We start from the raw sequence: 11,009 nt of genomic DNA, 5'->3' as shown, positions 1-11,009 counted from the left end.
GAGTGCCGTTGTTTTTTTTTGATGGGCGGTGTGGAGAAATTACAGGCGCTTGCAGATGTCATCGCCGGTGTGAGGGCAGGTGTTTCAGCCACCCGAAGCGCGGCTTTTGGGAAGGCGTTTTTTACTCTTGCGGTGGAGGCAGGCACCAAAGGGGCGAATGTGCGTGCTCATCGCCCTACTTTCTGTACTGTTTTGCCGCGACGACTGGATCTGATTGCCAGCCACGTTGGGCCATCGCCATGTGGCCGCAACGTTGTCTCGAAGCGGTCGAGAGGCCGCAGTGCACGGCATTTGCATTCATCCGTGGAAGTGTCACGGGGAGGAAATGCGGGCCTTTCGGCATCTGGCATCTCGCTGCCGTTTGATGCCATATTCGGTGAGTCCGTGGGTACTGTCTGACGCTCCTGCCTTTTACTCGATGATTGGAACTGCTGAGATGTGGAGGACATTTGCTTCACCTTCCTTTGGTATCTTTGTCGCACGCCGTGTTCGAGACGGTTTTCGATTGCCGCATTGCATGGGGTGCTGCAAGGCGATGCTTTGTGCCACGCGATTGTGTTGTGAGTGCCGTGCGGTGGAAGTATTTGACGTCTTTGAGGTGCCCTTGGAGGGTGGGAGTGGCGATCCTCCGGCGCGGGTGATCACTGACGGGTTCACACGCCCCTTTGAACCTTCTGTCCCTTTTGTACTGTTATGAACTGACCGCGGACATTGCGGAATATATTCAGGTTGCCACGGTGCTCCATACATTCAAGGTGTTGTCCTCCGCGCCGTCAACCTCGGCATTTGACCGACCGGTCCCGTTGAAGGATTTGGGAGGAGGATTCGTTCAATTTGTTCCGCGGCTGGAGTCACTTCCTTCATTTCTGTCGGCTAGACACGCCCACACCGTCACTTTGCGTTCTCTTCCCTCTATGGGAGGAAAGGGTGATGACGAACCTCGAGAGACAGTGGCACTTTTTGTTTCATCGCCGGGGGATCGGTCAGCGGCAGTCGATGCATCAGCCCTTCCTGAGGGTCGGCGACAGAAACTCTGTGGCTGAGACGATTTGGATGGGAGTTCACAGGGGCAAAATCCTCGCTCTATTCCCGTGCTTGTGCCGATGGAATGTAAGTATTTGCCTCTTATTGTGATGCCTCGTGTGTGCCGTGAAACTACATTGAGGAGAGCACGAGGTGCTATTGTGCGTGCTATTTCTTTAGACGCCACGGCTCCTTTCAGGGTGTGATTCGACTGTGTGGTGGGTCTGTTGAGGGGGAGGACGTGGATGGGCCGCGCCTACCCGAATGCTGCGCCTCATTTTGCTGAACGCCCTGACCAAATTGCTGGTCCCCTTTTGCTTGCCTTACCGAGCCTGGCGACCTCTTGAGGATCGGTGCGGCGGCATGGACTGTCGGGCTGCTGAGGAGGCCGTGGCTGCGCGGTATGTCCTGCAGAATTTTTCTGCGTTTCAGGACTGCTGTAGAGAGGAGGACATTTCATGCCTCCTTCACGTCCACGAGAGTAAATGGAGGGATCGCGGTTGTGGGATCGCACTTCACGAGGGTCTGCGCTCTTTGATCGCGTCGACGGTGCGCTCTGTGTGTCTTCGACCACTGCCGAAGCATCCCGCTTTTTTTCTTCCGGTGAACTGGAAAATCCACCGACACGTCGATGGGGTGGTGGGGATGTTGCAGCGAGGAACGCTTTAATGGTCCTGCAACCAGGTAGCGCTGCTTGCAATGACCCTGCAGCACTTGGGGTTCTGCTCGCTCCTAATTTCTGCTGGCTGTCTGTTGGTTGGTGCCGTTTGCTGGAAGGTGTATTGGCCCATGCGCAACCGTCAGTGTCTCCGTTTCTGTGTGCGGCCTCACAGTGCTTGGGCCGTTGTGGACGTGGGAGAGTAATTACTGCGGCGGTTACGACGACGCTGATGTGTTACGCCGTGGCTGGTGGCGCCACCCACTCCTCTGCCACGTCCTGTTTTGATGTTTTTTGATTTTCCTTTGATTTCTTACACACAAACACACTCAGGCTACGAAGGAAGCTACGACCAAGCGCGAATCGCTACTGTGAAATTCGAAGGCACTGAAAGGACCAACAGCACACACACCGCCCACAGGCACATATTTATATGCTCTCACGTGTTGCTGCAGTGATGGCACCCCGCACACACAACCGTCGCCGCGTGACCGGATCCAGCGGAAGGAGGAGGGAAGGAAGCGAGAGTGAGCGGCGGAGGCCCAACATGTCCCGGCATCTCTTCTACTCTGCATTGCTGCTCCTCGTCGTGATGTGCTGCGGCACTGGAGGAGCAACGCTTGCAAAGGAGAATGATGGCAAGATTGATTTACGACGTGTTCAGGAGCCTGCGGGGGTCGATCTATTTGTGCCACAGAAGACGCTGGTGCAGCCGAAGGATGGGATTGTTCCAGTTACGACGAGGGATTCATTTGCTTCACCCTCTCTCGTCAGTGCTGGTGGAGTAATTGGTGCTTTCGCCGAGGGTCACATGGATGCCGAATATCAAGGTGGTCAATTAAGTAAGCCCTTTTCTTCTGCTTTTGTTGCGGGGTGCATTGACTCTGCGTGGAATTGGCCCACTGTTTTTGGTGAGGTCAATAAAAGGATGCATGGAGGGCACACACTGTGCCTTGTGCAGCGGAGGGAGAGGAGAGTTTGGGTGTTGTGCTCCGCCCCACAACAATCACGAAGGGCCACGGAGCGTTTATTTTTGCGGGAGGCTCTGATGTGTCCTACGAAGGTGGGTGTTGGAGAGAGGACGGCTTGGAGCCGAAACTGTTCGTGGGCGATGTCACGAATCCCACGGGTGGCAAGCGGAGTGGACGGATCGAATGGGGCGACCCCAAACCACTCCCGAAACTGATCCCTTCTGCTTCTCACGAAGGTGACTGGACAGAGTTCATTGCTTCTGGTGGCGCAGGTGTTGTGCTGGAGGATGACACGCTTGTGTTTCCTCTGATGGCGAAGAGTGAAGCAGAAGACGTTTGCTCCATGATCATTTGCTCGACGGACAACGGCAGTGCCTGGGCGCTCTCTGAGGACATTTCCCCTGCGGAATGTCTTAACCCCGCGTCACCGAATGGGAGGGATCACTTCTCATGATTGTTGACTGCGAGAGTGGCCAGAGGGTGTACGGGTCGCGTGACATGGGGACAGCGTGGACGGAGGCCATCGGGACACTCTCAGCCGTGTGGGTCAACGCACGATCAGGAGTCTCTCAGAAGGAAAGCCTGCGTGTGGATGCCCTCATCACCGCGACCATTGAGGAAAGGGAGGTCATGCTGTGCACTCAGAGAGGGCACGCCTCGGTGAGGAAAGGCCCATTGCGCTCTACCTTTGGGTCACGGACAGCAACCGCACGTTTTTTGTTGGACCGGTTGCCGTGGACACTGCTGTGAATTGGATGCTCGCCGGCAACCTGCTGTACTCGGATGGCAGTTTGCATCTTTTACGATGGAGGGGCAACGGTGAATGCCGTGTCATCTCACTTTCCAGCCTGATGGAGGAAGTGAGTGCAATCAAGTCCGTCCTCGGCACTTGGGCGCAAAAGGACATTTTCTTCTCCAACTTATCTATACCCACGGCGCGTCTGGTGGCTGTTTTGTCCGATGCGGCCAGTGATGACACGTGGAACGACGAGTACCTTTTTCTGAATGCAACGGTGGGGGAATGCAGCGAAGAACAACGATGGGTTACAAGTGACGGGACTTGAGTCCAGGGCAATATGGCCTGTGAACACTCGGGGTGATGAAGTGCGTCATGTATTCTTGAGCCACGACTCCACACTTGTGGCGTCGGTGAGCATCGAAGAGACTCCGAGTGGGAACACTCCTCCACTGACCGCGGTGCTGGCGGACACTGCGTCCAATCATACCGTGGGACTGTCGTGTAGCCACAAGAAGGGGGAAACGACGTTCGAAGGCAAGACAACAACACGGAGCAGCACTTGGGTGTCGAAGAAAGAATACCAAGTGGCACTCATGCTGCAAGGCAACAAGGCCTCTGTGCACATTGATGGTCGGTCGCTGGGTGCGGAAGAGGTGCCGTTAACAGGCGAGAAGCCACCTGAGGTCCTGAGGGTTCGCTTTGGCGCGTGCGGTGGGCACGAATCTCATGTGACGGTGACGGACGTCTTTCTGTACAGCCGTCCACTGTATTTCACTGCGATGCGTGCACTCAAGGACAGGGTCCCCGCTCCGACGAGGGAAGCGGCTACGACACTACCCGAGAAGATTCGAGTATCTGACAGCGTCAGGGAGCACGCTGCTGAGGATACTACAGAAGAGGAATGGATGGGCACAACGCCCCTAGACATGAATCCCACTACAAACAGTCACCTCGAAGTGTCTGGAGCGGCGTGAGTCCAGACGACCGCCTCGCCCTCTCTCAACGACGTGAAATTGACACTGCGTGATTTAGGCGGCAGCAATATCGTGCGTTTGTGTGTCTTGTGTGTTGCTGCTTCTGGGATTGTGTTTGGGTTGTGGCAGTCTGTGAGCCACGGAGTGTGGATTTGCGACGCCTCACGGAGAATATGTGCCGCTTTCCTCGCTCTTTTTTATACCGCCGTTTTAATTAATTTTTAACGTTTTACTGTTTGTTGATTCTTTCAATGTTTTTGCTTTTCAATGTTGCCTTTAATGCAGTCTATCTGTTATAATCAGTACCGTTGTGTTTTTCTTTTTACGCAGTGTTTTCCCCCTCTTTTTTGCTTTTTTTTGCCCACACGCGGTGCCGGCCTCATTGCTGTGTCTCCCACGGACTGCACGAAAGGATGATTGGAAGTAAAGGCCGGATGCCGCAATGAAGTGTGGAGAATGCTGCGTGGGCTGGTGGAACAGTGCGATCTTTTTTTTACTTTAATTTCTTTTTCGTTGAGCAGGCAATATATGTATATACAGAAACCCGCGGTCGTTTATATTGCGCTGCATGGCAAATGAAATAAAGGTCCTGCCGAATTATTTTCCTTCATTGTTTCCGGGAGTCGTGCAGATTCCAACTGTCTCATTTTTTGTGGGCAAGCTGCTGCCATCATTTCTTATTGTGCGGTGACTGTGTGGTGTAGCGGCTGTGACTTGTCTCTCTTTTTCCTTTCACTCTGCATTGACGTGTTGTTAATTTGCGCTGAAGGCCACACGCAAGTGGCAGGAGTGATGGCGATGATGACTGGCCGTGTGCTGCTGGTGTGTGCCCTCTGCGTGCTGTGGTGCGGTACTTCTGGCGGTAGATGTGACGAGGATGTTCGGGTTACTGAAGAGAAAAAAGAATCATCGGGGGATTTGCAGCCTGTAACTCCTGTTGCTGGTGCAGGAAAACAGCACGCGGAGCCAATTAATCAAGATTCCGATCTCGTGAGGCAACCGTTGGTTAAAGATTTAGAAGGCCCTTTACCAAAGCACCAAACTGATGATAAATTCTTGGGCGTTGTTGATAATGAAGACGATGGTACGGGTAAAGAAAAGGAAGAAGGAGATAAAGCACAAGAAGGGGCACCTGATATTCACACCCAAGAAGAAGAAGAAGTATCGCCACCACCTTCACCTCTTCCTCCAGCACCACTACAATCACCACCACCAGCAGCAGCATCGGATGAAACTCAACCCGGTGGCGGTACTGGTGCCGACAGCTCTGGAGGAGGTTCCAACGGAAGTGGAAGTTCCATTGGAGGTGGAGGCTCGAATTTGGAGACTCTTTTTCTTAATGGTGGCAGTCAATCTGCTTTTGGGAGTTTAGGTTACGATGGTGAAACTGGCTCTTTCTCTGGTGGAGCGGGAAAAGGCGGAGTCGACATTGGCAGTCCTCGAGGTGATTTCTCGGATTCTTCCCTTTCTGCGGATGGTACTTTTTTATCTCCCGCCCTCGATGCACCATCTTCGCAGGACACGCAATCTTCAGAAAACGTTGAGCGGTCAAAGACAATGCCTGCAGGGTTACCATTGCCCAACGTGAATGCACTAAAGGGACCAGAATCCAAGGCAGGATCACTGCCCCCGAATACACAAGAGAAAGCAAAATTCTCAGATGCTGGTGGGGGTGCAGCCGGAAACAAGGCAAAGCAAAGTGACGTGGAGACGGACGATCCTTCCAGTTCGTTTGCTAACACCGGCAGTACTACTGCCAGTTCCATCAGCAGAACTATCCCCAGAAGTGCCACCAGTAACTCCTGTACAGGCAAATCCGGACAAAGAAGTCTAACAACAGCACCAAGAACCTCAGAGGCCTCAAAAAGAGAAATGCAGAACAAGGCATCGTCACCCAACAAAACGGGGTCCGAATCACCGGACCGTCCTTCAAAGGATGGTATGCAGGAGCAAAAAGATAAAGTCACAACGCAATTGAATACGACGAAAAAAGCATCTGCCGGCGGTTTAGCGGAAACAACAGCAACATCCATCTCTGCAAATCCAAGTGGCGATGTCCAGAATAGGGAGGATGAGGATGATGCTCGGCAGCCCAAACCCAACAGAGTGCAGGACGACGCCGAAGCTGGCAACACCAACGTCGCTCCTACAGTCAGTGAGGCAGCACCTCAAACATTAGAAACAGTCACCACCCGAAAACGTGAGACAAACGAGACTGGTGACAGTGACGGCAGCACCGCGGTCTCCCACACCACCTTCCCTCTTTTGCTTCTTCTTGTTGTTGCGTGTGCGGCTGCTGCTGCGGTGGTGGCCGCGTGAGAGTGAGGGAGAGAGAGCCGTGCACCGCCCGCACACACTCGTCCTTCTCTCTCTGTGTGTGTCCCCTTGCATGGACTCTCGCCCTCACCTCACCCCACGAGGCACACACATAATGTGCCCATTGTATATATGCATGCACACCCATGCAGGCCCGTTGGTGCTCTCTTTTGCACGACACGCACCGCTGCCGTCCTGCCTGGCTGCATGGGCGGAGCACCGTAACTGTTTCTGTTTTGTTTTTATTGCATTGAGTGGGCGACCTCTCTCTCTCCCTCTGTGTGTGTGTTTTGCTTTACGGGAGTAATGAGAGTGTGTGCGCTGGTCGTCCCACGCTTCGGCTTTTTGTTTTACATCATTGCTTCTGTTGTGGTTGAGAGCACCCATTCTGCGGGCTGTGGGTGCGTGCTATCCGCGTTTTTGTGCCGTTGCTTTATTTGGATTCTCTTGTGCCGGACAGCTGCTCTGCAAGTATAGGCACTGATAAACGCACAATTATAACCACGCCTTTTTCCACAAGATTTTGGCTGGGACGGCCCTCGCTGGGAGGGAGGGCGTGAGCTCGCCGTGTGTCCCCTGGACTTGTTGCGAGCGTGATTTTCTTGGCGTGCTGTCATGGATGGCCTGAAATTGACGTTGCCTGGGACGAGTGCGGATTGATTTGCGGTCAGCGGTTGCTCGTGCCGACGTGTTTCTCCCGCTGTTTGTACGCCGACGGAGGGTTCCCCGGATTTGCGGAGTGACGTGCGCTGGCGGCGGAGAAGCGGGTGCAAGGCAACATTGTTACGAATGGAGGCAGTGCGTGGGCTTTGCAAAGGACGGTCACGCCCCTTTTGCCTCCCGCTTGTTTTTGTGTTGGTGTGTGCTGACGCGTGGCGAATAATGCATCCGCCGTGTCTCCTGCCGGTGGTGGCAGTCGTTTTGCATTGTTCTACCTTTTCCTTCCTTTTCCGTGTGTCTGTTTGCGTGAGTTGTTGTTGTTGGGAGTGACGGCGGTGGGGATGATGATGCCACTCACAGTGGAGGGGCGGCGGTGTTCACTGTTTCACTCTTTTTCCCTCTCTCTTTCTCACACACAAAGAAGGAAAGGAAGGAAAGCAACCAAGCGCTAATCGCTACTGTCAAATTCGAAGGCTCTGAAAGGACCAACAGCACACACACCGCCCACACACACAAATATTTATATGCTCTCACGTGTTGCTGCAGTGATGGCACCCCGCACACACAACCGTCGCCGCGTGACCGGATCCAGCGGAAGGAGGAGGGAACGAAGAGAGAGTGAGCCGCAGAGGCCCAACATGTCCCGGCATCTCTTCTACTCTGCGGTGCTGCTCGTTCTTGTGATGATGTGCTGCGGCACTGGTGGAGCTGCGCAAGCTGCGGGGCAGCCATCTGGTCCAAGTTATAAATGGAAGGACGTCAAGGATGAAGGTGGTGGTGTTACTGTGGAGTCGTTGGGTGCTCCCGGCCTTCTAAAAGTGGGGAGTAACGTGTTTGCCGTTGCCGAAGCGCAGTGCAAGAGGAAGGATGAAAACAGCGGCTTTAATGGCATTGCATCCCAAATTATCACGAAACAAACTGCTGACAAAGAAAAGGAGGAAGTGCTGAATGAAGTGAAAGAGACACAAGTTTTGGAGGAAGTCACTTCCGAAGACCGAAAGAAAGTGGATGTGAGCCGACCAACAACAGTCGTGAAGGGAAGTGATATTTACATGCTTGTTGGGAAATACAGCCAGACAGCTGCTGGTGAGAATAGCGGAGCAAAAGATGGGGGATTATTGCTGGTGCAAGGGAACGTCAGTGACGGAAGTGGCGGCGAGAAAAGAATCCATTGGAAAGATACCACCGATGTCCCGCGGGCATCTGTTGGCGAACTAGATTTGTGGACAGGGTTAATTGGCAGCGGTGGATCGGGTGTTAAGATGCATGATGATACGCTTGTGTTCCCAGTGGAAGGCACGAAGAAGAAGGGTGAAGCACCAAAGGATGAAAAGACCGTTTCGCTGCTCATATACACCTCCGGTAACGCTGCGAGTTGGACGCTATCGAAAGAGGTTCCTGACGGTGGCTGCAGTGATCCCTCCGTCGTGGAGTGGAAGAAGGAGGACAAAAAACTCATGATGATGACTGCGTGTGATGATGGCCGCCGCAGGGTGTACGAGTCCGGTGACAAGGGGGATTCGTGGACGGAGGCACTCGGGACACTCTCGCGCGTGTGGGGCAACAAACAGGGCAAAGAAGTGAAGGGCGTTAGAAGCGGGTTCATCACAGCGACGATTGACGGTGAAGATAACAGAAATGTGATGCTCGTCACTCTGCCGGTGTATTCCAAGGAGGCTGATACAGGAGGCAATGGAAAGGGAAAACTCCATCTTTGGCTGACGGACAATACGCACATTGTTGATATTGGGCCGGTATCCGATGATGACGCTGCCGCCAGCTCCCTCTTGTACAAAAGTGCTGGAGATAATAATGAGAAGGAAGAGTTGATTGCACTGTACGAGAAGAAGAAGGGCGATGGAAAAAAACCATCACCCGGTATGGTCTCTGTGCTTCTGACTGCGCAGCTGCAGCGTGTGAAGGATGTGCTGGCGACGTGGAAGAAAGTGGACGAACGTGTCTCCAAGCTTTGCCCTTCAATTGCTGAGAGGGATCGTCCATCTGACAATGCCTGCAGCCCTACTGTTAAGATCACGGATGGGCTGGTTGGCTTTCTGTCCGGCAACTTCTCTAAGAGCACATGGAGGGACGAGTACCTCGGGGTGAACGCCACAGTGAAGGACAATGATGGGGGTAATAAGGCAACATTGCATGAAGGCGGTGTGAAGTTCACGGGAGCGTGGGCGGAGTGGCCCGTTGGCAGTCAGGGGGAGAATCAGCTGTTCCACTTTGCGAACTACAACTTCACTCTTGTGGCGACGGTGTCCATCGACGGTGTGCCGCAGGAGGGTTCTCCCATTCCTTTGATGGGTGTGAAGACGAATGGTGCTGAGAATACAGTACTCCTGGGACTGTCGTACAGCAACAACGAGAAGAAGTGGATGCTACTGTGCGGTAGCGGAAACCGTAAGGAGCTTAGCAGCGCTTTGGAGCCAGGGAAAACACGCCAATTGGCCATTGTGCTACAGAACGGCACCCAGGGCTCCGCGTACGTCGATGGTAAAAGTGTGGGTGATGCGCCATGTGAATTGAAAGTGACGGAACCGAACGAAATCTCCCACTTCTACATTGGAGGGAATGGTGGCGGCGCAGGGAGCCAAGAAGGCGTGTCTGTGACTGTGACGAACGTCCTGCTGTACAACCGCCCGTTGGATGGGAATGAAGTGGAAGCCCTCAAACCCAATGAAGCTTCTAGTTTACCTTCGGTAAACAAAAATGGTCAAGGAAACGTGATTCCATCTTTTTCTGGTGAACAGCAGAAGCAAAAAGGACAGCCGTTGTGGAAAAACGGTGCGGGCGGCGTACCCGCATCCACATCAGCGGTGTCCACTGTAAAGACTTCCCCAGCAGGCAAGGAGTCCGTAAAGCATTTGGCATCAGGAACATATCCTGATGGGCATCAAAATGTGGATGGCGGTTCTACTGCTGATAGCTACCAAACGGTGGACACAAGATATGGAGATAAAACGCAGGAGGATGGAGCACTCAAAACTCCTATGGACAATGCCAACGCAGAAGATGCAAACGCTCCTACAAATATGGGCGTGGGGCAAGATGGAACCACAGTGACACCTGAGGTGGGCGCGAGCTCCGCTGAGGATGAGGAGACGGTGGGAAGAAAGAATGTGCAGGGAGAGGAGGGAATCCATCCACAGGCCGGGAACTTGATTGGTACAGCGCTCAACAGCAGTCTCGGAAATTTGTCGCAGGGGAATAACAGCGATGCCGGCACTGTGTGTGGGAGCGGACTGCCATCGCTGCTTCTTCTGTTGGGACTGTGGGTGTTTGCGGCTCTGTGAGGAGTGACTGGCTGCCGCGTGGGTCACTTGCGACCTTCCGATCACAGAATTACTTCCTCTGGAACTAATATCTCTGATACTTTTACTTTTTTGCGTATTTTAAATTTATTTTATTGTTTGCTAATTTCTTTTTTTTTCTTTTTTTTTTTTAATCCCACATCCCACATCCCTTCTTTTTTTTTTTTTTTGCTTTTGGGGGCAATCACTATGGACGTTTTTTCTTTTCTACTCTTCCCTCTTTAATTGTTTGTTGCTGCACTCTTCCTACGAGGGGTGCCGTGTGTTTCCCGCCCAACTGCTCCACTCGCACACCCACCGACACGCTCATGACGACGGCCCTGTGCGCCTCGCCTGCTGCACGCATGAGGA

The 11,009-nt window shown here is 53.3% G+C and overlaps 2 protein-coding genes and 2 pseudogenes across 2 annotated transcripts, besides 5 other annotated features; all 4 read left to right on the top strand.

The window, feature by feature from the left end:
- Tc00.1047053511451.110 lies at nucleotides 1–1,508 on the top strand (annotated as a pseudogene; the record flags this gene model as incomplete).
- Nucleotides 1–9,407: a sequence feature (areas not merged during assembly with more than two copies in the genome that could not be assigned to a particular haplotype).
- On the top strand, nucleotides 2,116–4,365 carry Tc00.1047053511451.100 (annotated as a pseudogene).
- Tc00.1047053511451.90 (mucin-associated surface protein (MASP), putative) lies at nucleotides 5,158–6,684 on the top strand (the record flags this gene model as incomplete). The annotated part of the gene is made up of 1 exon (XM_807679.1): nucleotides 5,158–6,684. The coding sequence occupies one exon, from the start codon at nucleotides 5,158–5,160 to the stop codon at nucleotides 6,682–6,684; it is 1,527 nt and encodes a 508-aa protein (XP_812772.1).
- Nucleotides 5,529–5,591: a microsatellite.
- Tc00.1047053511451.80 (trans-sialidase, putative) lies at nucleotides 7,866–10,640 on the top strand (the record flags this gene model as incomplete). The annotated part of the gene is made up of 1 exon (XM_807678.1): nucleotides 7,866–10,640. One exon carries the CDS (start codon nucleotides 7,866–7,868, stop codon nucleotides 10,638–10,640), a length of 2,775 nt encoding a protein of 924 aa, XP_812771.1.
- Nucleotides 9,408–10,367: a sequence feature (haploid, Esmeraldo-like haplotype).
- Nucleotides 10,368–11,009: part of a sequence feature (areas not merged during assembly with more than two copies in the genome that could not be assigned to a particular haplotype) that runs on past the window's edge.
- Nucleotides 10,765–10,790: a microsatellite.

Source organism: Trypanosoma cruzi, genomic scaffold (genome assembly GCF_000209065.1).
Source record: "Trypanosoma cruzi strain CL Brener 1047053517125 genomic scaffold, whole genome shotgun sequence".
In the NCBI taxonomy this organism is placed as follows: Eukaryota; Euglenozoa; class Kinetoplastea; order Trypanosomatida; family Trypanosomatidae; genus Trypanosoma; species Trypanosoma cruzi.
Note: the sequence above shows the minus strand (reverse complement) of the source record. Positions and strands in the feature narration are given on the sequence as shown.